Raw genomic sequence first — 26,253 nt, forward strand, 5'->3', positions numbered from 1 at the left:
TTGAGGTACCTGGGAAATCGCTGACGTGGCTGCACAAGCCGATTTCGTGAACAAGAATTTTGAACGAATATCGTTATCAACGACTGTAATCGAAAGGCAACCCACAAGGCATCCTGAGATTCGCACTTGTTCTGTCAAAATTCAAAGACTACTGCAAACAAATCTGGACGAAGAGACTCTCGATATATTTTATAGCACTATACAGAACGTGTCAATCGGATTAACAAATAACATCGCAGAACTCGCCGCCCTGGTTCGCGCCACAGCATATCAATATGTTAGCAAGGGAATAGAGCCCTTCAACATTCAATCTGGTACCGGAATGCAAAATAAGAGACAAGACCTTGCTTAATTCACAAAATTATCTGCCATTCGGCACCCCATTAAGTCCTTTTGAAGATAATCAAGAGGATCACGAAAAGCTCTTCTCCCAGGAACATTTGCAATATCTGCATCAACGATATTTGGGCCATTCAGAATTGAAGGAAGCCACCGGGCACAAACTCTGGGATCAGCTAAAGATACCATGGATGCCCCAAAATCCCCAAAGGGCATGTCGAATATGGTTATTGCACGGTTCAGAACTTCGCGAAAGATATGGCAAACATCTGGAACGGAAAGACCTTCAAGAAGGCTTTAGAGTATCTAGTCCGGATATTGCTGCGGCTGCACTTGGCACCACGACGAGAAGAGGGCTACAAAAGACTCCTCGGCAAGCTTGCAGACGAGCGCGCTAAGCAAGCGAATCAAAATAGCAACAGAAATATACGACAAACGCAACACCCTTTGCACAGAAAAGAGCAGAATTATATGGAGAAATGCGAGAGACGTATGGCTGAAGCATGGTCTGATGAAGAGAAGCAAAAATGGGCATCGAGAAGATATGGCAGCCAGAAGCGGTTGAACAAAATAGCTGAAGATTGGGATAGACGTCTCACTGCAAATAATGTAAATGATCATACCTTCCAAGGTTCAAACCTCTATGTTACTTACTACCATTTCAGCAGAGTAATTGTATCAACGAAGCTGTTGCTATCCTTGGCGCTGAGGAAAACAAGCAGGTATGCAATGATTATGTTTACTTTGGTCATCAAATCTTACCCAAGGAGGTAGGTCGCTGTTACTGGCGCCAATGATAACGAGGATGACAGATCTCCAGACGATGATGAAGCTAAGATGAAACGATGAAGGTACAAATCATATCCATATTCAACAGTTTCCTTACGACTTAATCTTGTTATAGATCAATTTGGCAGAGGCGATGCAGGATGCAGGATACAATGAAGACGAAGTCATAGAAACGCTCGAAGACGTTTCTGATGACGAGGATAATAGCTCTGTGACAGAACAAAGCATAGTGAACAATCACTCCAAAGAACCCTCATCAAGGAGAATCCGACAGCTGAAAGGATTCACCAAAAAGCTGCTGATGTCTCAGGACGAATTACCGGAGAAAGATCAACTGCGTACTATTTGGACTGGTGATGAACGACTTACGGATACAGAAACTGAAGCGATCCACACCATTATAAGCAAACTGCTACCGTTTATACCTCGCACAAAACACATTACTGATATGCTGCCATTCGTCATGTTGGCAAATTCTATACTCAGGGTAACTGGCTATCACCAATTTGTCCGAGAAGTTTCTCCAATGGTTTCCGCAGGTTCCATACATTCAGTGAGAGTGGATGCGACAGCGCTGTACGAGATGTTTGGCTCAAGAGATGCTCCTTTTCAACTATACGATGGAAATGACAATTCTATCAGAAACGTAAACGATGCACGCTCAAACAAGGAAGCTGTCTTTGGCAGCTTTTTCGATAGAGCGAAGATTCACGAGTTATGCGGAACCCATGGTCTACAATTTGAACACTGTATAGACGTGACATCGTTCAATGTTGCAAGACTCCATGGAGCAACTAACAAAGGTGCTCCCAAAGCTTGCAAGGAGTCGTTTTTTACGCCCACTCCATTGGATGGAATGGAAAAAAAAACGATTTAATGACTTGCATCGGGACATGGGAGGATCGTATTTCGGCGTTGCAAGAGAGAAACAAGGAGTTGAATATGCGAAAGCATACATCCATCAGAACATTAAGCAAGGCTAAACAAGAAGGAGCAAAGCGTGCAGACCTGAAATCTTTACAGTTGGCAAGAACTGAAGCACAGCATGAAGTAGTGAAGAACCAGCTAGCCCTGAAGGACCTTCGTGCTCCGTTCAACAAGCGAAATGGACACTAAAAAACCACGAAAACAAGCGCAACAAAGGCGATAGTGGTAAAGAACGAGCGAGGATCACAAGGCCCACATTGGTGCACCATGCATGTGAAGAGAGAAACGATTGTTTGGATCTATCAAGATTAGAAAAGGAGACAGCAGAATCGTCCAGGAAGTTTGCATTCAGCGGGACCGATTGCGGTATCGTAAAGATGTCAGTTACGGTACCGATGTCATTGCAACAATATCGACATCATATCGAGCTGTACAACCGGTTTCAACCGCTATCGACCAAAGGAGGAAGATGATGACGATAATAGGAATGGCAACGACGAGCTAACCTCCCAAAGGTGCAACAACTTGCTTAGATTACCAAAGCCTTCGAAAATTTCATCCAAGCATATGTATAATAAGGCAATGGTGTACAAGAATGCCAAGTATCGAGAGAAGAGAAAAGCTCGAAATCCAGAGGTCCGAGAAGCGGAAGAAGACATTGCAAAAAACAACAATATCACAATGCAAAGTCTGTAGAAGATGTTCCCAATTGGCAGAAGGTATAATTGATGCTGAATACAAGCAACTCCTCTGACATCATTAGTAATAATTGGACTTCACAGTTATGTATCTTTCAGTAAAACTCACAGTGCTGAAATGTTAGGCAATGATGCTCAGGAGGATTCTGTCGAAGGGACAGATATACAATCTTCACTAGATGAATGTAAGTTTTCCATCGATAAGCCTACATGAAACAAGTGCACTGATTTTTTAAGTATAGGAGAGGTAAGAAAGTAGAAGGCTACATGTACGTTAAAGCCAATGGCTTATCAATTCTTGTACTATATGCGGCCTGGGGTGTCCTCTTGCGCTGGCTCTGCTTGCACGCTCGCACGAATATCGCAAGCGTAAGTCGTCAAACTTCAGTTAGATGACAGTGGTCCAACGTTAATTCGATTTTTGTAGGCGCAAAATGTAGCCAACTAAAAGCGCAAAAGGATTTTCCAGACCGCGCAAATATTTCCTCAAAATCCAGTATGTCTGGCGAGGGAAGACATCCCTGAGTGCATGATGGGTCAAGGCTCCACCCGGAGGCTTAGCAGCCGCTTGGGAACTTCCTCAATTTTTGGATGGACGGGCTCGGTCAGTCCAATCCTCCTTATTGCACAATATGCGGCCCATCTTGCTTCAAGGTCACACCCGTTCACTGACGCAGATCAAATACAACAAGGAGGGCGATTTGCTGTTCTCTGTCAGCAAGGATAAAGTTGTTAACGTCTGGTACTCACACAACGGCGAACGACTCGGCACTTACAACGGACATGCCGGTAGTGTCTGGACCGTCGATGTCAACTGTATGTTTAGCGATAGTTTAGGAAAAAGAATGCAGATTGCGTTGGAGTATAGCTAATATTTGCCATGATTAGCCACGACGAGCTTGTTGATTACTGGTTCAGCCGACAACACAGCCAAACTGTGGGAGGTACAAACAGGTCGCTGTCTCAAGACCTGGGAGTTCAAGACCGCAGTAAAACGTGTAGAGTTCAGCGAAGATGATACTATGGTTCTGTGCGTAACAGAAGAACGAATGGGGTACTCTGGCTCTATCACTGTTCTTCCTATCAACCCTGACGTCAACGGCAAGCGTAAGTTTCGTGAAAGCTCAAGTGAGAAAGGAGAAGAAAAGATTTAACGCGGCATCTTGCTAGAATCTGACGAACCTATTGTTCAAATTGTCAACGATGGACCGAAGGCGGTTGTAGCATGCTGGGGATATCTCAACAAGTACATTGTGAGTGGACACGTAGACGGCACCATCTGTCAATGGAACTGGAAGAACCGCGAGAAGATCCACTCTGTTAAAGGACACGAAGACAACATTTCCGATATGCAGATGAGCACCGACCGCACCTACTTTATTACCACCTCCAAGGATAAAACGGCAAAGATCTTCGATTCCGATACGCTTGAAAACTTGAAGACTTACCAAACAGATGCACCTCTCAACTCAGCATCGATCACGCCTAAATACCAAGAGTTTGTCATTCTTGGCGGTGGTCAGGATGCCATGAGCGTCACAACTACTTCTGCCCGTGCCGGTAAATTCGAGTGCAGATTCTACCACAAGATTTTGGAGGAAGAGGTTGGCCGAGTGCGCGGCCATTTTGGCCCTATCAACACGATTGCCGTACATCCAGATGGCAAGAGCTACTCTAGCGGTGGTGAGGACGGCTACGTACGTGTACATCATTTCGACCCTGATTATTTCAAGTTCAAGATCGAAGCATAATCATCTTCCTTCCTTTCATTTCTTCTATCTTTTGGTCTTATTTCCCTCAATAAAGTCGAAAGCAGGAATCATGTAGCTCGAAATGAGTACTGCATGGTGTTTGCATGAACATAATACGATGTCTATGGATACCATTGAAATGAAGACTTGGAAACGCCATCATGAATAGTTTGATGCACGTCATCTAAATAACTCAGGACACACTAGGGAAATACGATGAAACGTAATTGGAAATTGACGGCTACAGTAAGTGAACGATCTAAGAAAGTCTTAGTTATTACCTTCAAGCATTAGGGGTGATCATGTATTGTTAGATATTACACGGTGATAGCTTCAACGTGCTGAATCAATTGTATGAATGTACTGGAGGCGCACGTATGTAGAATATGATGTCATTAATGGGTGTTAATCGGAGGCGTCCATCTGTGGACAATGTGTCCATTAATGGACACACTTTGAGCTCACATATCTCTCCGACACGAAGTCATCTTGACACCATTCTTTAGTAAACTTAACATTGGTATCTGAAAAATATCCAGATTTAATTTGACAATGGAAGTTGATGAGTTTTCGGGATTTCATGAGATGTCCATTAGTGGACAGTAAAGGAGGATCACTTGAACAATGTTATACCCGGTCAATACTCATGAAATTTTCAGTAAATGTAAGATGTTTAGTATAATTTATTGTAATTTTCCTCCATCGCCGTAAAGCCATTGATTAGTTTTCGCTTCGTCTCGCTTTGTCAGATTCGTGTGAGAGTGCTTCCACATGACCAGAAAAAAAAAACTTATTTTGTTCTTGCCCCATCAACGCAACTTCACTTCTTTACTCTTATGTTTCATAGTTAAATGTATGGTTTGGACATGAAATTATGCTTCTTCACTTCCAAGGAATCCATACGTACTCGTTGCATCTCTGTAAGACGACTATGTGTTGACCTGTGCAAGTACACGGACTGCCAGCCAACAACAATTCAAACACCATCTGTCAAGCAGAGATTACAACTGCTTTTCGTTGTGAGCTCCCCTTAGGGTAGTCGCGGCGTTGGCTCAAAAACGTCAAGCAGTACGGGCTTACTTTCTTGATGCCATCCAGCATCGATGCGCCGGCGGGTGCGCTGTAAAAATTGTGTGTCAGAGTAATGAGCCCTTTTCTTCTAGTCACTACACAACGAGGTGCTCAAAGAAATATGCCTGCTCCAATGTTTGGAAAATGAAGACAACGGAGCGATTGTTTAAAGAATTTGTCAAGGGAGATAATGATAGACTCTGATAAGGAAGATTGTCTGTTGTTATAGAAGTTTATTCCATAGACGCGTTATAAACATGGTCATTCGTCGGTTTTGGCTGAAAGGATAAAGGCTGCTGTGACACCGGGCTCTGTCAAGCCGCCCCTCCAAAACGCAAGTAAAGACGTTACAGAGTAGAGAAATGGAAAGCAGGCAGGCATGCCATTTCGTCCTCCATGATCAAAAGGCAGAAGAAAAAAGCTAAAACTGTGGCAACTGCTCTTGACATTGTTGAGTCAAGGCAATAAGGTGTTAAAAAAATTGGGACTTTCGTCCCCTTCCCTTTACCCCTTCGCTACCTTTCTCACGATGAGTGAGGCCAGTGGATCCCCCGTGCAAGTCTGGTGGCCAGCCTCGTTGCAAAGCCTGGCTGTTTATCTTTTTGTTTTCATGAGCTTGTGGTAACATTTTCGCATTTGGGCCTCTCTTTGGTATCATATGAAAGCTGGGCGAATTTTATGACATAGGGCAGTTCAAAGGTATCATTCAATACGGAAAATTGAGGTAATTACATTGTAGCAAAGTCTCGAAGGCGTCAAACTCGTTTACGTTCCTTGTAGGTGCGTCTCGGAGTCTAAAACGGTCCCTGCTCCTCCCTAGTTTTCATCCTTTGGCCAGCAAGTGTCAGCAAATCTGGTAAGATTTGCGATGGTCCCACTGCCACCATCATACTTTGCTGTGCATGTATGTCGTTATTTTTGATCGTTTTTGGTATGTCGTCGTATTATTATGGAAGAAGAAGAATGCAGCTGTTTATTGAATGATGGTGAGATACGTAGCATAACGGTGTTACTATTATTTTATGGAGCAGCCTTCCTGCAAAAACGCAGGTTCAGTAAGCATACCACGGACAGAGTGATGCATCGCTGCTTTAGCAACCAATAATGTATTTTATTGCTCTCGCGGAAGATGTCAAATATCCGCCTGCGAGTTTGATGCGACATAGCTGTTTGCAAAAACGTAGCAACAGTCTATAGGAGACAAATGCAGAGGTATTACACCTCGTTACGTGAAACATTGACGAAGATTGCTTGCTACTAATATGACATTTTAGATTTTGTAGCTCTCACTTTGGATGATTGCTGCATGATACATATTTACATCTGAGACGAAGATAGAACGGTCAACGGACTAGAATATGTCACAGAATATAGGCCAGTACCGAACAACAAAAAAATAAACTATATAGTTACTTCTCCTCTTTATTCGACTGTTTTTTCTCTCAAGCCTTAGACATAGCTTCAAAAGTTGGATCAAGCATCCCTGCGACCCTTTTATTATCTACCCCGCCGCGGCTGCCCTACCCGACGCAGAGAAATAGTCTACTGAATCAAGGAAAGATGTACTGTAAACTTACCTTAATGTCTTTTAGGATTCGTTTGGTTGTATTTTCTGAATAACGCATGCTCAGGCTCACAAAGTAATTATGGAATGCAACGATATGGGCCTATCAGCGGCATGATTGGGTTAGCCTCGCCCCTCCCCTGGCATAGTCGCTCTGCCAATCAGCAGCAATGTGCATATACGCAACAGCAGCAGCAACAATAGCACCGAAGTTGCAGCTTTGTTCAACCGGATATTGCGATATCAGCCTGAATGGGTTGAAATGGGCGGGCCAATCCCCTAAGCTTTGCGCCGTTTCAAATCACCAATTGACTCTGTCGCATGCTCATTTTTTACTGCATTGTGACTTGCTCTTTTTTCCTTTTTGTAAAAATCCATTGTCGAGTCAGTTTTCTCAACTAAGCTCTGCATGGCGAAGCACCAAGGGACTCAGGCACAAGCGAGCGGTGGATCAGCGCTGAAACGATTGCGAAAGTCGTTGCAAGCAGCAGGCGTCGTTGGTAATCAGTCGAAAGCCAGCCGATCAAAGAAGGACAGAAAGAAAGGCAAACCGACAGAGGCCGGCAAAAATGATACAGCCGAGAAATTGCGAGTGATTCGAGAAGAATTCAACCCTTTTGAGATCAAAGCAACGAGACAAAAGTTCGATGTCGTCAACCGTAAAGTCAAGGGAGCGGCCGGAAAACCAGCATTAAACAAGCAGATCGGTGAAGAAAACGTAAGACCATTGCTCCCAGGATATTTCCAGCGGCCACACACTGATCGCTTTACTTGGATGTATGTAGCGTAAGAAGACACTGCTTGTTGAAATGAAAAGTAAAGGCCATGTCGGTGGCATCATCGATAAACGTTTCGGTGAAAACAACCCTCACTTGACGCCGGAAGAAAAGATGCTTGAACGTTTCACTCGTGAAAGACAGGTAAGCTCGGATGCAGATACAGCGGCATGGAAACATATCCTCATACAGAGATCCTAGAAACATGCAAAGCAAGCAACGTCCATGTTCAATCTAGATGACGATGATGAAGACATCCAACTTACTCATTACGGTCAATCTCTTGCAGAAATCGATGATTTTGACGATACTGGATTACGTCTGAGCGATGATGAAGACGATAAAGGCCAGTTGAGCAAAGAAATGGTGTCGCAAATGCATTTCGGTGGTTTCGAAGACGGCCAGCAGACAACCGAAGATGGAAAACCCAAGTCTCGTTCAGAAATCATGAAAGAAATCATTGCAAAGAGCAAATTCTATAAAGTTAGTCGGAAAATCAGGTGTATTGTGAGAGAATGGATTGGTATTAATCAAAATTTCAAATGTAGCATGAGCGTCAGATGGCGAAGCAAGAGGACGAAGCCTTGCGTCAAGATTTGGATGAAGAATTGGACGAAATTCGTGACTTACTGGATATGAAGTCAAAGAGAAAACCTCTTGCACCACAGTCAGCTTTGTTTGCCAAGGTAAAATAATTATAAACAGTGTGCTGGTGATATGACGGCTGACAATGTAACTTTCAAGGCCGAGTCCGCGGCTGAAAAGCAGGAAGGGGAAAAGGAAGAAAAGATCAATGATTATGAAGATTACGACAAAGCGTTACGAGACCTTGCCCATGATCGACGAGCCATGGCTACAGACAGAACGAAGACGGAAGAGGAGATAGCCTTGGAAGAAAAAGAAAAACTTGAGAAAGCAGAGCGAGCCCGCAAGCGACGTATGGAAGGCCTCGAGTCAGAGTCAGAAGATGAAGAACCTAAACGAGGTCGCAACAAACGACGTAAGACCGGAGCGCCGCAGGGCGACGATCTTGACGACGATTACTTGGAAGAGCTTGAAGATGAAGTCAACCGTCTCGGTCAAGGTCTGACGCTTGAAGCTATCCAGAATGCGGCTGGACCAGACGAAGAAGAAAGTGACGAAGAAGATGAAGGAGAAGAAGACGAAGCCGAAGAGAGTGGAGAAAACGACGATGACGATGATGAAGCAGAATATGACGAAGAAACCGACAATGAAGATCTAGAAGACGATGAAACCCCTCAGTTTGCTGATGACGACGACGATATGAATGAGTTTGGAGCCGAGGGAAGTGTTATCAAGAAAGCTGCATCAGCTTCATCGACCAAAAAGACAAAAGCTGGCAAGACAAAGGGCGAAATACCTTACACCTTTGAATGCCCTAGCACGCATGGCGAATTTCTCGAAATTATGGAGCCGCTCAGCCACGAAGATGCACCTACGGTTGTGAAGCGTATCCGAGTGCTTTATCACCTCAAATTATCTCCTGAAAACAAGTCGAAAATGTCGAGATTTTTATCAGTCTTAGTTGAATATTTGGGTTACGTTGCATCCACAGTGACACCTTTTCCAGCCGAAACAGTCGAGTCATTGATGCTGCAGATCTTTGAAATATCACAGCAACTGCCTGAAGCATCTGCAGATGTGTTTATTGAAAAGCTGAAACAAATCCACGGCTCAATGACCCAAAAGATGAATACGCCAGGCTCAGCGTTCCCTGATGTAGAAGACTTTACTATCCTTCGATGCCTTGGCAAAGTATTTCCTACGTCTGATTTGACTCATCCGGTCGCGACACCTGCAATGCTCTACATGAGCCAGGCTATGGCGCTGTGCAAGATTACATCCGAAATCGATATAGGTCGAGGTCTCTTTTTGACCCTCTTGTTCCTTGAGGTAAATTTGAAGATAATGGTGCAAGAGTCGTCACAGCAAACCTAATCTTTTATCTATAGTATCAATCCGTATCCAAACGTATGATCCCTGAAGCATTAAACTTTTTACAGCGAAGCCTCTACCTACTCGCCCCGGAACATATCTTTAAAGATAACGTTCCTGGCAATTTCCCATTACCGGAGGCAGGAAAGGTCAACCTGCATATCACAGACACGCTCGGAAATGGCATTGCAAATGTGCGTGCATTCTCTCTGGAGGAGATGGGCGTTGAAACCGTTGAAGAACAAGACAAGCAAGAACTTCGTTTATCATTGGTACAGGGCAGCATACGCATTATGAGCAGATATTTACAACTATACGCATCCACACCTGCATTCGTCGAAATATTTGAACCTATTCTCAATTTTGTTTCGAAATTGACACAAGTATCATGGCATCCGAATATCCAGGTACGAACACTTTTAAAGTTACAGCTGTTCCGTCGTTGATGTAAGGAGCGCGCCAATTGCTAACTTAACATCTTTCAACCAGGAACTGTTGGTGAATCTTCAGGACAGATTACAGAAACAAATTAAATTCTGCAAAGACAAACGTGCCAAGACACCCATCAAAATGCAACAGCATCGCCCGATACCCATTGCACAGCATTTGCCCAAGTTTGAAAAGGGCTATTCTATGGACAAGCATTACGATCCTGATCGTGAGCGTGCAGAGCTCAACAAGCTTAAAGCTCAAGTCAAGAAAGAGAAGAAGGGTGCCATGCGTGAACTTCGCAAGGATAACATGTTTATGGCGAGAGAGAAGCTGAAGGCTCGCAAGCAGCAAGACGAAGAGTACAAGAAGAAGATGAACAGCGTGATGGCTCTTCTTGAAAGCGAACAAGCAGAGAAGAAACGCATGGACAAGAAAAAACGAAAATTGATGTAAAATAATAAAAATGACAAATATATCTGTACGAAGAATAAAGACAAAGCAACGAACAAATAGTAGTGATACTGAAAGATTACTGTGGAGGTGGGGGTGGAGGGGGCATAGCTGTGGGATTGGCGGGCATTCGCTGTTGGTATTGCTGTCGCCAATGCTGATCGATAGCGGCTATCTTTCCACTATCGAAGAGTTGCTGGCCAAAAGTAGTCTTCATGAGCTCTTCCATATTCACGCACCAGTAACCGCCTTTCCCTTTGGATTTGCTATTTCCATCGCGAGGGATATTGTAGAAACTTCGAGAGAGGGAAAGATTGTGTCGGATAGTGTTCTTATATGAATGGATATTGAGTGTAAGGACGAGAACAAGGAATAAGGATGTGAACTGATTATCCTTTTTCCTATATTACCTGCCAACCAGGCTCATTTGCCTCATACATGTGAGGGTATCTAGTTTGGACCCACTCATAAATATCTCGAAGAGTGAGTTTTTGGCCTTCGGAAGTGAGGATGGCCTGTGCAATCATGGATGCATAAGAATGGGGCGGTCGTCGACGACGACGCTGGGTAGTGTTCCTTCTGTCGATCCCATTCGAAGGAGGAGGTGTTTGTTGTTGCTGCTGATAATACTCCTGAGGCACATGGGTCGCCGGACGGACGATGCCTTGACGCCAAACTGGAGGCTCGAGTGGAGGAGGCAGCAAGTAGTCTTGTTGCGGTTTCCAGCTTGGAGGCAGAAAGTGCTCGTCCACGACCTTGCGCGTGGGCTCAACACTCTCCATCAGATCATCTGGATGCATCATTTTTTTTGTTGTAGAGAGGGAAACGGTGCAAACAGTTCGATTCATGCGGTGGTTTTTTTATATGCAACAAACGGTTTGTTTCGATACGGAAACTTTAGAGTCTCACGGAAATAAACTTCTAAGGTAAAATGCTCCGTCTCATGTTTGTGCCCTAGGTCTAGACATTTGCCTTTTGACAGTTCCAGCTCTAAACAAAAGTATCGTTTTCGTTGCTATTGTTTATTTTGTACAGATTTGAGTTTTCAATGTTCTGAAATGTCTTAATTGTTTTTTCCTTTGACTGAGCGGTATCGCCCATTTTAGCAAAGAGAGCCAGTGATCCCACGCGGGATTGCACACACACAAGCTTCGGTCAAGATGTGAATGCAATCAAGCTAGGTTGCAATCTAGTCGACACTGTGTGCGTTTCTTTCACGTCACTCATGGAATCTTCACCACCACCGCCGTTCGATCTGGAGGACCTGCTCATTACGACAGAGACTTCCACTCCATCTCAGCAGGGCGAGCAAGATAGCGGCAATGGAACCGACTTTATGCTCTCTTCGCAAGATATTACACCGTCCGCGGCTCCGCGCCGACGACGCAATGCAACGGTGAATTACGATGAACTGGACGATCAGCGCAAACGGCATCTCGAACGGAACAGGGTTGCAGGTTAGGCATTTTGACTTTGTTGCCCCGCTTCATGCCTAATTCTCATCACCGGTGATGCAGCATCCAAATCCCGCCAGAAGAAGAAAAAATGGGTCGAAGAACTAGAGCAAAAGTCCAAAGCAGCCTCGGGAAGAAATCAAGAGTTGAATCAATGGCTATCTCGGTTGAGAGAGGAAAGCATGTTTCTGCGAAGCCAGCTTCTCGCACACGAGAACTGCGATTGCACCGCTGTGGTTAGTATCAGCTAGCATGAATTTTGGCATCGTGCCGTTGTAAGCTTACTGCAGAGATTTAGCATACATATCTACGACAAGCATCTGCCAACCTGGCTTTGCGAGCTTCAGCAATGGATTCGACACCCGATATGGAGACGCCCATGGTACCCGATTTAAATATGAAGAGCAACGCTCCTTCACCTTACGACTGGCAGACAGCGCCGTCTGCAAATACTAACCAACAAAAGGACTTTGCGCCATCTCTGTAATCCGAGCAATGTGGCGTTATGCACGCTGCAGCGCAAGATAAACGGACAGGTTCCACAGGATTTTGCCTTACGTCGCTAGTGTTTTCCTGGACATGTGGCAATGCTTTGAAATTAAATATACCGAGATAGATAAGAGTAGATAGTATAATTGTCTGCGTAAATGTCAGTCGTGTGAATGGCACTTGCCACTTCGCACTATTAAATATGTACCACACACATATATCTCGGAATTGCAGTGTGACAATCTTGGTGAAGCCAGCTCCAGTACGTTTTATCAAATATCTACTTTTATGGCCTTTTTGCCGATAACGTTTTCCCAGATAAACCAACAAGGCCACGTTGCCTTTTGATTAATTACAGGTACCCATCAATATTGAGTAATTCCAAGATACCTGGAAAGAAGGTCCGTACGCATGGTAAGTAAGATTCGCTGTATGCAGCAACCGTGAGGATTCAAAAAAAAAAAAAGGAAACCTTGGAGCTTTGAAAGTCAATTTCCGCCTAAACTGTCGCACGCTCCTCATCTACAGGAGCACAACGCCTTCTGCGTTTAAAAATCGGGGATGCTTGTCTACAAGATTCAAATCTCTTCTCCCTTTCTTTCAACTGGCGCTTGTCGACGGAATATCTCTAGACATGGTTGGCCGTTTCCTTCTGGGTGTAGCGGCTGCATCTCTGCTGAGCACATTTACTGCTGCCTATCCGGCCGGAATATCGAAACGAGAACAACCTGACGTGCCTGAAACGCCCAAAGTGAACCTGAGACAGCTTGAATGGGGCGACATCAACTTCATTCACACAACTGATATCCATGGTATATATTTAGTTTTACCTAGCTGTTAAATCGATGCCTCGGCTGCTCACCGATCTGTGCAGGATGGCTCGAAGTGCGTATTTTATCACAGAAATGCAGGTGCATGCAAGGTACAGATCTGTTAATAACTATAATGATATCCAGGGCCACTTGCTCCAGGAATCGTACACTGGTGACCTTGGTGACTTTTATTCGTTTGTGGCAAGTATCGTTCGATTAAGGTCGTCTATGTTTCCGTTTTTACTCATCTGCAATCCTTTCCTTTTGCACGTATAGGTCCGAATGAAGGAAAAGTCACGTCGTCTTAAGAAAGATTTGTTTATTGTGGATACGGGCGATACTCACGATGGTAACAATATACTCTACATGTGTAAAAGAATCGCCACATTGATTGGCTTCCTAGGCAACGGTCTAAGTGACACGACGAATCCGCACGGCGCTGTCACGCAGCCAATGCTTTTGCATATTCCGTATGACATCTTGGCCATCGGTAAGTCAAAATTGCTGCTGATATTGATACGCAACTGTTACTCATTATGAAATGTCGATAGGCAACCACGAACTATATGGTAAACCCAAATATTATGAGCAGTTTCTGGTTGATGTTACTTTTGGCTAACTAGAGCTGTATATCGGCTTTTAGTCAACAGCGTTACGCAGGATGTGTACGAAAATTATATGCCACATTGGAATGGTCGGTATTTAGCTTCCAATGTTTACATCAAAGATGTCAACAATGACAACAAGACTATCCCTATTGGGTAAGTGAAACAAGGAAAAGCCGTAAAAGATAAAGCTTGCGTTCACAACAGAGTATCGCCGCTTGTTTCATTTCAGTTCAAAGTATACTTACTTTGAAGGCGAATTTGGTACACGTGTGCTCGCTTTTGGATTTCTGTTCGATTTCACCGGCAATGGCGATCTGTCGGTGGTCAATAAGGTTGAAAAGGAAATTAGAGAGCCATGGTTCAAGGAAGCCTTGACATCGCACAAACCGGACGTGATTGCATTGATTGGACACACTGGTCTTCGCTTTAATGAATTCAAGGCCGCTATTGCCGCGATCCGCCAGTACTATCCCTACTTACCGATCGCCGTCCTCGGTGGCCACACCCACATCCGAGACTTTGCAGTTTACGACGCATGGGCTGCAGGTATCGAGTCGGGGCGGTACATGGAAACCATCGGTTTCTACTCTATTGATGTAAGTTTCCGGATAATATCCATCACCGTTCCCATTCTTAAAACTTTATATTCATTTAGGGTATCAAAGAATCCACAGAGTTTATAAACGAACACGGATACAACTCGACCGAATTGCCTGGCAACTTGACATTCCACCGTCGCTATCTCGATCAAAATAGAGACACGTACATTTTCCACTCTGACAAGAGTGCCAAATCCTTTGATACCAAGCTTGGCCTGGAAATTACGAAGAACATTACATCTTGGCGGAGAAAGCTCGGTATTGAGGAAGCGCTAGGATGTGCTCCCCAAGACTACTACCTGTCTGCTGTGCCTCAAACGAGCAATTCGAGTATCTTTACCTTGCTAACTCAAGGTACTATGTATGTTAACTCTTCTTTAATAAGGCTTACTAAAGAAAAATCACAGAGGTCTTGCCAAAGACCATTGTCAACAAGGATCGCCCATACCCGCCTTATATTATTATGAACAGCGGTGGAGTGCGTTACGATATTTACCAGGGTAAGCTTCTTTTTATGGCGATGGCAAATTATAATGTGCTTGGAGTCTGCTTACATTGAATTATTTATTAGGTAACTTTACAGTTGACACTGTCTATCAAGTTTCACCATTTGTCGATGAGTTCCTATACATTGCTGGCGTCCCATACGAAGCAGCTAGCCAGCTCCTATCCAAGATAAATAACGATCCTAACAGTGTTGCCAAGCGTGCCCTGTTGGAATCCTTGACGTGCGAAAAAGTTGACCGTCTCGTGCGTCACAAGTCGCCGCTTACACCGGGATACGTCACCAAGGATGATCTCGGCACTGATGGTAAGCTCTTTGTAATACGACGTCGGCAGATCATGTGCTCATTATACATATCCCAGGCGACGACACCAAACACGATCCTATCCCTTACTACGAAGCAACAACGTACGTTGCTACGGAATTACCCAAAAACACCAGTTCGCCGGTCGATCTTGTAGTTATCGATTTCGTTAGCAGCTACGTACTTTCCACTTTGAACGAAATAACTGGAAAGAACTATACACTCGAGCCAGAGCTGTACACCAACTTGACAAGCAGCAGCATGTGGCTCGAATTCGCTCCCAAGTATTGGAAGCAGAACTGCCAATAATCTAGTAGTTGTCGTATAATACCTTGTCTTTTTAGCACAAATACACTTATTGGATTTATTGACTAGCTCGAATCACAGTAGTAATGCGCTGGGGTGACGGCGAGGAAGCTGCGCTGCACTTTTTTGCCACGACAACATATCCCGCTTTAGGACCGCCCCTGTCATGAACTTGCTCATGTTTCTTTCTTTAGTTCGGCATGAGTACTACCAACAACGCTCAAAGATCCACTGAAAAGGATGGGAGAGCCGTTAGGTCCTCACATACAGGACAGGCTGCGTCTCGATCGTCTTTACAGTATACATTGATCTTGCTATCGATCCTAGCGCTGCTAGCAAGCTATCTGAGCCCACTTTTACTCGATAGATTCTTTACCGGTGGGTGCGAACGGGAACTCTTTTGCATAGCTTTTACTGACAGACAGGGCCTCCAGATCCTCAAGATAAATGCCACAAATATGCAATTATGATAGATGCTGGATCAGCTGGAACCCGACTGCACGTATATCGATTTCGTCAATGCACCATTTCCGACCCGATACATCTTGAAGAGGAAGAATTATTCGTACAGACGATTCCTGGATTATCAGCATACGGTCAAGATCCGCACCAGGCCGCCGTATCTTTGGATCCATTGCTGGAGCAAGCGCTGGAAACTGTGCCGAGATCTCTTCATGCAAAAACACCCATGGCTGTCAAGGCTACCGCTGGATTACGGTTGCTTGGCCACGATAAAAGCGAATCTATCCTAGACACAGTTTATCAGCATCTCACACGCAAATATCCATTCCCCATAGTTGGTGGTCGAAAGCATGGAGTGGCAATTATGGATGGCAAGGATGAAGGCGTCTATGCATGGATCACTGTCAATTTTCTCCTTGGTAATCTCCAGCCTAATGTCAGTGAACGACGGCACACGGCGGCAGTGTTTGATTTAGGTGGTGGCTCGACACAAATTGTATTTGAACCAGATAAGACACACGCCAATGTTATGGCTGAGGGCGACCACAAGTACGTGCTACGATATGACGGTCGGGAGTACATACTTTATCAGCATTCATACCTCGGATATGGGTTGATGGAAGCACGGAAACGAATGCATGAGCGCGTCATTGAGCTATCCAAGGAAGCAGCGTTACTTGACCATCCTTGTTTACCTCGCGATCTCGAATTCCCATTCCCCAAGCACGAACCAACACCCAAAGTAACGTTCAAAGGAAACGGCGGTTTCGATGAATGCTCTCAGGTTGTTTTGGATATTCTCAACAAGAATGCCATGTGCCTCGCTCCACCCTGCTCCTTTGATGGTATCCATCAACCGCCTATCGCTGAAGCATTCCGCAACGGACCCATCTATATATTTTCTTACTTTTACGATCGGACACAACCTCTAGGATTACCTGCAAAATTCAAGCTTCCGGAACTGTATGCACTTACACAGCAAGTCTGCTCTGGCGAGTATCTAGAGAATGTCACAGATCCAGAGCTGCGGGATGAAATGCTGGATCGGCCTGAATGGTGCCTTGATCTTTCGTTTATTTATGGACTGTTATCGCATGGATATGAGATACCCGATCACCGAGAGATTAGAATAGCTAAAAAGATAGACGGCGTTGAAACAGGCTGGTGTTTAGGTGCAGCTATTGCGCTTCTAGATGACAATGTATTACTCGATTAAAAGATTAGGAATAATAAAACTTGTTTTGCCGTAAAACGCCCAGTTTATTGAGCTTTTCAGATATGCATTTTCCTTTTCTTCATCATTATTGTTGATAGCATTAAATTCGTTTTTTTGATGAGGATCCATGAGCACGGCAAAAGAGTTACACCGTTCAGTAGCTGAAAATTTTTCGTCCATTTCAAATACCGCAGTTGGCGAGTATAAAAAGCCAAAGGCAACTTGAACTACCTTTTTTCTTTTTAATGTCAACTTATTTTTTCAAGGGCTTGATATAGAGTCGCTGCTAACGCGAGTCTTCCCCAGTGGGCTTGGTAGCGCTAATCATACCCGCGAATGATATAGTGCGTTGGATTACAGTCATCACTCGCTCCCATTCGAGTGACGCTACGCCAATTTGCACTGAAATTCTACATCACATACTGAAATGTACAAAGACATGAAAATGAATAGAGAGAATCCCGTCAAAATTTATGCTTTCACGAAACAGACATTCTTTTTTTTTTTTTGTTTTTTATGTTTTTCTTTTTTATTGAGCCAAGGAAACTATGTTTATTCATCGTCAGAGTCGATAGCAGCAGCCTTCTTCTCGTCACCGGTAGCGCGGGCTGCAAAGATACGGCGGTTAGATTTACACTCTTGTTATAACAATCAAAGGTGATGATACGTACTGTAGATGATCTGAGCGTTGTGGCGGACGAGGGGCTTGATAAGACCCTGGGATTCGAGTTCCTTGATAGCGACGCGGGCAAGGGAGCCGTTCATACGGAGACGATCAACCAAAACGGATTGGGTGATCAACTTGTATGTGGGAACTTCCTTGAAAAGACGTTCGTAGGTAGGCTTGTCCAAGACAACCATGTTGTTAGCCTTGTCCTTGACCTTCTTGGCGGACCATTTCTACAACAAGGCGAAGTATGTGTCAGGAACAATGCTGAATAATATGCCGTTACTATGTTGCATCTGTACCTTCTTGGCCTTCTTGCCGCCCGAAGCCGAGCTAGGAACAACGTCTTTCTTGCCCTATTGTTGAATATATCGCTGTTAGCGTCGCGCTCCGAGTTTGTTGTTTGCTCTCTCCCTCCGTATTCCGTTCACGATTCAATCCAGTCCACTCAAGTCCAGTTCACTCCACCACATTTCAGTTCGACCGTCGGTCGCAGTGTGCCTCATGAAGCGAACTGAATTGACTCGGATGCCGAACTGGTCCGCAATGGTCGATCGCGGTTCGGGTCTTTCGTTGCATCATTCGTCCCATCCATGCGTTCCATCCAAATACATCCATCATCTATTGATCCCTATCGATTTCGCCCCTTCGCCCGATCTGCATATGCATGTCATTCAACTTACCATTGTTCAAAAAGCGAGGCAGTCCAAATTTGGGCTTCTGAGAGGGTTTCAAGCGAGACGAATGCTGAGTTGGAAAATTCCGTAATCTTGCATTTGTTCTAACAGCCAGAGTGACGACATGAACAATAGACCGCTCATTCCACAGAATAGGAGTACATTAAGAAAGACTTTTCTTGCGCCGTGAAGGGCAATCGGATTTCAGGTAGGAAATGTCTCGTCGACCGAAAGAAGGAGTTATCGATTTGATCTTCAGGCTTATACATAGCCGTTCAGCCACGATTTAAACTTTGATCCATCCAATCAACCCATTCTTGTTAGTTCAAGCTGAAAAGACATAAAGTCAAATATTTCGCATTAATGCTAGACAGGATAACAAGATATTGAATAATTCCTAACCTAGTCTTAACGCTGAAACTGTCCGTCATAGGACTCTTCGCCTTTGCCACTCTCGTTATAATTAACAACATGCCCGTGTTTCAACTTTAGTCTTATCAACTGGTATGTAAATTAAATTAGACTGGAATGCCAACGAGCTTGACTTTGCATTTTTTATCGATGCAGTAAACCATGGGAAATTTATCAATGATATACTATGTTTGGCGAGTCCACGAGTGTGAGCTATCAGCGCAGGCATTAATATACAACACATACAGTATAATCAGCAATTGATTGTAACTAAGAAACGATTTTAATGCGTAGTTAAGTGCAAAGCCTAAAGCATCTGATATGACTATCCGTGTTTTGATGCTTAGATAATGAATCGAGGATAGGCGGAAGCATGCGTATGCCAGGAGAGAAGGGAGCCTGGCCTGCATACAGATACTTTTTTCTTGTGTTTCTACTGCTGCAAAACCGCAGGACGAATAACCTGGAAAATCGTTTTGCCACGTGCGTCGAGCTGATCATCATTTGCATATCCGGCGTCTTTTGAACAACGTAAAAGAGAAAAAACAGGAAAATTGTCTGCAACGTTGACAATGGACCCTAGGCGCCCTTCCTCAGGAAGGGATCCCCGTAAGGCACAGCAGCTGGCGCAGGAAGAGGTAACTGCATTGTTGTTCGTGATTCCAGACCTTTGCTCCCTAATTCGCAACAAACCGATCCATGTAGATTGCTCGACGGCAAGCCGAAGAAAATAACGCGCGACAAGCGATACAAACGGCAGTATCCCAAGCCAACGCGACCTCGCTCGGTTTCTATGTCACCAAGGTGTCAAAATTCAACAATGCACTTATTCCTGTGATACCACGCAAGTGAAAAGAGAGACCAACCCAATTCTAGGCCTTTTTGCACAGGCATTTGTGCCCTTTTCGTCAATATCATCAGGGGGAAATGGAGAAAGAAATAGAGAGAGAGAAACAAAGTAAAATAAAGGGGTAAATCATGATGATGAGCCAGGAGAAGATTTAAGTTATATAAAAGGATGTTGCATTCATGTGCCTTTTTCTTTTTCTTTCATCTTTGATGAAAACGCATATACACAATGAAGACGACGACGCTCTCCACTCTCACTGTCGCTGCAGCAACAACGGCAACCTTGGTACTCATATCAACAACGACCGCAGTGCTCGCTCTGCCGGTGATCAAAGGACGTGACCCTTCCGGAGGCTACGCCGGCTGCCTGGAATCCTATTCTTATGCATTCGATGGAGCATATACACCACTGTGCGGTCACTAAAGAAGAACACGACAGTATACATTACAGACCTTCTTTTTTTCCTTTTCCTCAATCGTCAGTTAGCAGGTCTTATATGCCCCCCTCCCCTTGGTTCAATGTTTTCTATCAATCCATGTATAACAAATCATCATTCTATATAAAGCTATTGTTCTTTTTACACCGTCGTGTGTTTTAACTGCAGACACGGTACGGCTGATCTCATTTTTCATTGCCCCAGCTGCGAAGGAAGCCAGCAGGACCAATGTCATTTATCGATAAACTAGGTGTCCTTGGCATACGATCGTTCAGTCCTGACTCTCCCGAGTACATTCAGTTCTACTCACCGTGCACGGTGATCTATGGACCTAACGGATCTGGGAAGACGGCAAGTTTCACGACCGATCTGATCGGTCTCCAACAAATCGAGATCTCGTGAGCTGACAATCAGCGTTTTGGGAATAGACTATTATTGAGTGTCTCAAGTATGCTTGCACAGGCGAACTCCCTCCAAACAGCAAAGGAGGTGCTTTTATCCATGACGTTAAAGTAAGCAGCAGCAGCACGCCGATAACGACGACGACGCATTATCGAGGAGAAACAAAAAAATCAGTAACCGCACATATGCTTTTTAGGTTGCAGGCGTTGCAGAAATCAAAGCACAGATCCGTTTACAGTTTACAAGTGTTAACAAGCAGCGCATGATATGTACGCGTAATATTTCATTGACGCAAAAACGATCGACGGTGCAACAAAAGACGTTGGATGCCTCCTTGAAAACCTTGGACGCAGAGACAGGCGAGGTAACGTATCGGCTGCTCCCATCGCCCCTCAACCGCAGATAGTTTGGGCAAAAAAAGGAAGATTGACACGAGAACAATAAATCAGATGACCAGTATCAGTACACGATGTTCAGATTTGGATGCGGAAATGCCTGGTCACTTAGGAGTACCGAGGGCTATCTTGGACAACGTCGTATTCTGCCACCAGGAAGAAAGCAACTGGTACGATACACGCATTCGAAATGGCTGTGGAGGGCGTTCCTAAATCATCATCGTTCCCATTTCTTTTTAGGCCGCTATCAGAACCGAGTGTTCTCAAGAAGAAATTTGATGAGATCTTCTCTTCGACGAGGTGAGGTCACATTCTTTTTATTACATAGGATGATCTAGCTGACATCCGTTTGGATAACAATGACATTAGATACACCAAGGCGTTGGAGAATATCAGGGAAGTTCGCAAGCAGCGCACCGCAGATGTCCGTGCGGAGAAGGTCGCATTGGAAGCACTCAAGGCCGACGGAGAGAAAGCAAGGAAAATTAGGAGATCGCTGCAGGATTTGCGCAATCGCATAGAGACTAAAAAGCAAGAAGCAGTTAACGTGGACGAAGAGCTCAACCGGGTCTCTCGCGAAATCAATTCGCTGCTTGAAGTATCTCGCAAGGCTGAAGTTATCGAAAGTCAGATTAAACAACTGGATCACCAGCGAGGAGTTATCGAGCAAAATATGGCAGAGATCGGCAGTGGACTTACTGATCGATCAGAGACGGACGAGGAATTGCAGAGAATGCTAGACGATCTGAATATGCGAACCCGCAGCGACGAAGAAACATTCGGCGACCTGGAAATCGATAAGCACCGAGTTGAACGTCACATACAAGTTGCTAGAGACGCCATATCTGCAAAGCACACGGCAATAGGACGTCTCGAAGCAGCTGCAGATGTAAGAGCTCTTAAATATCTTTCTTACTCTACATAGCCACACTCATGAAGTTTTGGTTTAGGCTTTCGAGAAATTAAAACAAGAGCGTGTTGCCATGCTGCAAAAAGTTAACGATGAATTGCAGCTTGGATTATCCAGTCCTTTTGATGCCGATCAATCACAGCATCTTTTGAGGGAATTGTTCAACTCGAGAGATGCAAATTTGCAAAGACTGAAGGTATGTATTATTGTTTGAAAAAGCAGGATAGCAAAAATGAAAGACTCACAATTCTCTCAAGAATGAATCAAGAAACGAGCAGGCAAAACTTGCGGCAGAGTTGCAGGAACTGAAATCAGAAGCTGCTCGCCTGGAACAGGTCAAAACAACAACCAAGCGACAGATTGTACGTGCAGCCGAGCGGGAAAAAATGATACTTCGTTCATCATTGCTAAGTGAATTTTCTGATAGGAACAAAGTAAAGCTGCACTTGGGGATCTCAATGGCCAGCTTGAAGATGTACATGTCTCGTACGGTGATTTGGAGCTTGCAAAAGATAAATTGAAACGAGAGGTCCGTCAATTTGGACCCTGACCAAATAGCCCTAATATACTGATGAATACACTTTATTCTAGGAAAGTGCCCTGGAGCAGGTCAAGGCGACAATGAGGGCCGGCACGATAGCATCCCAGCTAACGCAAAAGGAGAGGACACTGCGTGATTTAGATGATCAAATAACTAGCCTAAACGAGGAAATGTCGCGCCTGAGTCGACAAGGTGATACCCGCACGAAGCTATCGATAAAAAGATCGGACTATGAGGACAAGACTGCAGCGGCCAGAACTCTGCAAGTATCTCGAACGGGATATCCGGCTTTTTTATTTGCTAACAACATACCGTACGTATTTTCAGTTTTTCGGAATGCAAAGACGAGCTTCAGCGGCGGCTAGGTCGATCGCCATCGCTTGACAAACTGGACAAGGATCTTGCTTCTTTGTTGCAGTAAGTTTCTCGATATCTATATGTAAGCGTCTGTTACTCACATTTTTTTCCTGCTGTTCAGAGAGAGTTCCATATCTCTTCAGAAGGCGCATGAATCGCTTGACCACGAAAATCGCGAGCTATCTGGCATAGAAGCCAAGTTATCTGTCGCGGAACAAAGCCTGAAGCAAAAGCAGAAGTTACTAGCAAGTAAGCGAAGCTTTCTTAAAATTACAAAGAGTGCATTCAAACGAATGTTTGTGTAGGTCACGAGCGCTCGATTGAAAAGGTATGTGGAGATCAGGATCTTCCAAAGGCCTTGAGTGCGCTGGAAGAAAAAACCAAATCAACTACAGAGTAAGTTGTATATACACATAAATCCATTTCCAGGATGTATAACCGGGTTAAATTTATCCAGGCTTCTTGCATCTCTTCGCGGTGTAGAGACAATGTACAGTCGATTCAAGAAACGTAGTCACGAAAAGAAGCAATGCGTCGTATGCGAGCGAGCTTTCAGAAAGGATGATGAAGTTGAGGCCTTTATGCAAAAGGTAATGCTGCAAGTTACATTTTCAAAGCCGAATTTGGAGTCTCATACATGAATTGAATTTTGTAGCTGGATAAAGATATTGCAAATGTTCCAAAGCAGCAGGAACTTTATCGTAAGAATCTTGCTGAATTTGAGGCACAGCGCAAAACATTGCGTGAATTAGAACCATTGTGGAATGAAGCGCAAAAGCTACGAGATACAGAAATCGTTGAACTTGAAGAATCGATCCAAAAGTATCGCCAGCAAAGGGATAAAGTTACCAACAAGCTCGAAATTGCAACTGTAGAAGTCACAGAGCACGAGGAGGATAAGAAGCGCCTGGAAACCCTTTGCAAGCGCGCAGAAGATGTAGCGCGACAACAGCGCGAGGCTAAACAGCTAGAGCTAGAAATTGATCGCTTGGAAAGTGAGCTGGCAAGGACTGGATCCACCCGCACGGTGACAGACTGCCAGCGAGAGTTGGAGGATCTTGCCGAAGAAAGGTATCGTCACAATGTGGAAACCAAAATCTCCGCGAGACGCAAGATATCTCACTATAGAGTTAACTTTTTCATAGCAAAAAGGTCAGAAAAGATATTAAACGGCTGCATGATGACAGGGACGCTGCTGTCCAAGAAACTCAAAATGCCGAGAACGCTGTTCGAGATGCTCGCGAAAAGGTTAAGGATTTGCAACATCAAATAGATACAAGACGGCGCATAGAAGATACGCTGGAGCAAACACAGAAAGAGCACAAGGATCAAGTAAAAGCACTCAAAGAGGCAGAAGCGCAGTTAGCATCGACAGAGTCCAAAGTCGAACGCGTGGCGGCAAAGTTACTCTATTCACAGAACAATTGGTATTCAAAAATCGAAGAAGCACAGAAGCTTGCAAACGAAGCACGTCAAAACCTTGATAGGATAGAGGCTTTGAACCTGCAGATTGACGAGTAAGTCACTGCTGGTCTTTCTTAATGGGAGTAATTGATTTATTTATCGCTCTATAGATATACAAACAGCGCAGGACCTGAACAACTTGAGAAAGCTCTTGCCGAAAAGCAAAGATTACAGACCAAGTCAGAAGAACTGACGCAGAAACTAGCTGACATTGATCAAAAAATGAGATCTCTGGAAAAAGAAATGGCAAACAGAAAAGGCCAAGAGCGAGAACTGAATGACCATCTTCGGATCCGGTCGTATCGGAAACAAATGGCAGATATTGACAAGAAACTGTCTGAACTTGAGAGACAACGAGTCAACTTTGAAATGTCAACATATGAAAGAGAAATGCAATCGCACAAGCGGAAACAAGAACAACTTATTGATAAGGTGAGTTATCGATTGTCGGTGTAGACAGCTTGCATTTTCTGATCTTGTTACTGCTACTGTTAGCGCGGTGGATTACATGGTGAAATTCGGCAAATGCAAGTGCAGATCGATCAATATGAGCAAGATCTGTCAACGGATTATCAGAATGTGGAGCAAAGATATCACGATCAGTTCATTCAAGTAAAGGTATATCTTTTTTATGCAAGTACCGGCGTAGGATGAAAAGCTTACACCGAAGACAGACCACTGAGCTGGCAATCAGTGATTTGGAAAAATACACAAAAGCTCTTGAAAAGTAAGAGAGAACAAAAGGAAGAAATATGCCGCCGAAATGTCCCACTAACAGAATGATTTTAGCGCTATAATGCGGTACCATACGTTAAAGATGGAAGATCTGAACAAATTAATTCGAGAGCTCTGGGTCAACACATATCGTGGTGGAGGTAACTGGCTCTGAAACTGCCAAGAAGGTTGTGACTGCCTCACAGAACCTCATCTTTGCAGATATCGATTATATTCAGATACGGTCAGACAACGAAGGATTGGCAAGCAATCGATCCTACAACTATCGAGTATGTCATTGCAGAGTAGATAGGTCTATGCACGACTCATGCGATGTCATTGCTCGTTTAGGTTGTTATGATCAAGAATGGAAAGGAGCTCAATATGCGTGGTCGTTGCAGTGCTGGCCAAAAAGTGCTTACTTCGATTATCATTCGTCTGGCATTAGCTGAAACATTCTGCATCCAGTGCGGAGTGCTCGCTTTAGACGAACCTACCACGAATCTCGATAGGGAGAATATTGAGAGCTTGGCGCAGAGCCTGTCAAAGTAAGGATGATATTCTCTTCCGCAGAATGTATGTCGTTTAACAGGTGATGTAGTATCATTCAAGCCCGTCGCAACGCACAGACCAACTTCCAGCTGATTGTCATTACACACGATGAACAGTTTGTCGAGTATCTGCGACGATCGAACGTTGCGGATTACTTCAACTATGTACACAAAGCGGATGGGTAAGCAAAATAGACATATCGAATAAGAATGGAGACTTAAAGGCATGTTGCGCAGTCAATATACCCAGGTCGATAAAGTCGGGACGGATGCAAGTTGAACGGAGAATCAGAAGCACCCAGAAAAAAAAAATGGCTTCCCTTTTTTAGCTTCTGCCGCGTAACTCTTTCTTTTTTCGTTTCCCAGACCC

General features: G+C 44.3%; 10 protein-coding genes across 10 annotated transcripts; 8 read left to right on the forward strand and 2 right to left on the reverse strand.

The window, feature by feature from the left end:
- Positions 1-597: 597 nt before the first annotated feature.
- Positions 598-2,528, forward strand: VTP01DRAFT_9653 (uncharacterized protein; the record flags this gene model as incomplete). Its single annotated transcript, XM_069388902.1, has 4 exons — positions 598-948; positions 1,008-1,109; positions 1,244-1,931; positions 2,194-2,528. 4 exons carry the CDS (start codon positions 598-600, stop codon positions 2,526-2,528), a joined length of 1,476 nt encoding a protein of 491 aa, XP_069240072.1.
- An 857-nt stretch (positions 2,529-3,385) lies between these two features.
- On the forward strand, positions 3,386-4,504 carry VTP01DRAFT_9654 (uncharacterized protein; the record flags this gene model as incomplete). Its single annotated transcript, XM_069388903.1, has 3 exons — positions 3,386-3,569; positions 3,642-3,860; positions 3,924-4,504. The coding sequence occupies 3 exons, from the start codon at positions 3,386-3,388 to the stop codon at positions 4,502-4,504; spliced, it is 984 nt and encodes a 327-aa protein (XP_069240073.1).
- Positions 4,505-7,548: 3,044 nt separating this feature from the next.
- VTP01DRAFT_9655 (uncharacterized protein) lies at positions 7,549-10,756 on the forward strand (the record flags this gene model as incomplete). The annotated part of the gene is made up of 7 exons (XM_069388904.1): positions 7,549-7,857; positions 7,925-8,059; positions 8,117-8,398; positions 8,464-8,601; positions 8,660-9,829; positions 9,889-10,278; positions 10,361-10,756. The coding sequence occupies 7 exons, from the start codon at positions 7,549-7,551 to the stop codon at positions 10,754-10,756; spliced, it is 2,820 nt and encodes a 939-aa protein (XP_069240074.1).
- A 76-nt stretch (positions 10,757-10,832) lies between these two features.
- VTP01DRAFT_9656 (uncharacterized protein) lies at positions 10,833-11,556 on the reverse strand (the record flags this gene model as incomplete). Its single annotated transcript, XM_069388905.1, has 2 exons — positions 10,833-11,084; positions 11,164-11,556. 2 exons carry the CDS (start codon positions 11,554-11,556, stop codon positions 10,833-10,835), a joined length of 645 nt encoding a protein of 214 aa, XP_069240075.1.
- Positions 11,557-11,978: 422 nt separating this feature from the next.
- On the forward strand, positions 11,979-12,694 carry VTP01DRAFT_9657 (uncharacterized protein; the record flags this gene model as incomplete). The annotated part of the gene is made up of 3 exons (XM_069388906.1): positions 11,979-12,210; positions 12,271-12,443; positions 12,506-12,694. The coding sequence occupies 3 exons, from the start codon at positions 11,979-11,981 to the stop codon at positions 12,692-12,694; spliced, it is 594 nt and encodes a 197-aa protein (XP_069240076.1).
- A 636-nt stretch (positions 12,695-13,330) lies between these two features.
- VTP01DRAFT_9658 (uncharacterized protein) lies at positions 13,331-15,833 on the forward strand (the record flags this gene model as incomplete). Its single annotated transcript, XM_069388907.1, has 12 exons — positions 13,331-13,508; positions 13,571-13,581; positions 13,653-13,709; positions 13,785-13,857; positions 13,912-13,998; positions 14,060-14,077; positions 14,152-14,269; positions 14,346-14,712; positions 14,772-15,069; positions 15,123-15,215; positions 15,287-15,526; positions 15,583-15,833. The coding sequence occupies 12 exons, from the start codon at positions 13,331-13,333 to the stop codon at positions 15,831-15,833; spliced, it is 1,791 nt and encodes a 596-aa protein (XP_069240077.1).
- Positions 15,834-16,030: 197 nt separating this feature from the next.
- On the forward strand, positions 16,031-17,508 carry VTP01DRAFT_9659 (uncharacterized protein; the record flags this gene model as incomplete). The annotated part of the gene is made up of 2 exons (XM_069388908.1): positions 16,031-16,208; positions 16,265-17,508. 2 exons carry the CDS (start codon positions 16,031-16,033, stop codon positions 17,506-17,508), a joined length of 1,422 nt encoding a protein of 473 aa, XP_069240078.1.
- A 552-nt stretch (positions 17,509-18,060) lies between these two features.
- Positions 18,061-18,793, reverse strand: VTP01DRAFT_9660 (40S ribosomal eS25 domain-containing protein; the record flags this gene model as incomplete). Its single annotated transcript, XM_069388910.1, has 4 exons — positions 18,061-18,116; positions 18,180-18,408; positions 18,478-18,531; positions 18,713-18,793. The coding sequence occupies 4 exons, from the start codon at positions 18,791-18,793 to the stop codon at positions 18,061-18,063; spliced, it is 420 nt and encodes a 139-aa protein (XP_069240079.1).
- Positions 18,794-19,835: 1,042 nt separating this feature from the next.
- VTP01DRAFT_9661 (uncharacterized protein) lies at positions 19,836-20,115 on the forward strand (the record flags this gene model as incomplete). The annotated part of the gene is made up of 2 exons (XM_069388911.1): positions 19,836-19,901; positions 19,969-20,115. The coding sequence occupies 2 exons, from the start codon at positions 19,836-19,838 to the stop codon at positions 20,113-20,115; spliced, it is 213 nt and encodes a 70-aa protein (XP_069240080.1).
- A 662-nt stretch (positions 20,116-20,777) lies between these two features.
- Positions 20,778-26,163, forward strand: VTP01DRAFT_9662 (uncharacterized protein; the record flags this gene model as incomplete). The annotated part of the gene is made up of 24 exons (XM_069388912.1): positions 20,778-20,900; positions 20,978-21,061; positions 21,148-21,315; positions 21,401-21,516; positions 21,587-21,646; positions 21,716-22,235; positions 22,297-22,452; positions 22,514-22,618; positions 22,684-22,785; positions 22,848-23,059; positions 23,125-23,214; positions 23,276-23,403; positions 23,460-23,550; positions 23,612-23,744; positions 23,810-24,225; positions 24,300-24,671; positions 24,729-25,050; positions 25,114-25,236; positions 25,293-25,345; positions 25,408-25,493; positions 25,555-25,622; positions 25,684-25,880; positions 25,934-26,065; positions 26,121-26,163. The coding sequence occupies 24 exons, from the start codon at positions 20,778-20,780 to the stop codon at positions 26,161-26,163; spliced, it is 3,900 nt and encodes a 1,299-aa protein (XP_069240081.1).
- Positions 26,164-26,253: the final 90 nt, after the last annotated feature.

The sequence above is a fragment of the Rhizomucor pusillus genome, assembly GCF_041956525.1.
Source record: "Rhizomucor pusillus strain CBS 183.67 unplaced genomic scaffold VTP01scaffold_7, whole genome shotgun sequence".
In the NCBI taxonomy this organism is placed as follows: domain Eukaryota; kingdom Fungi; phylum Mucoromycota; class Mucoromycetes; order Mucorales; family Lichtheimiaceae; genus Rhizomucor; species Rhizomucor pusillus.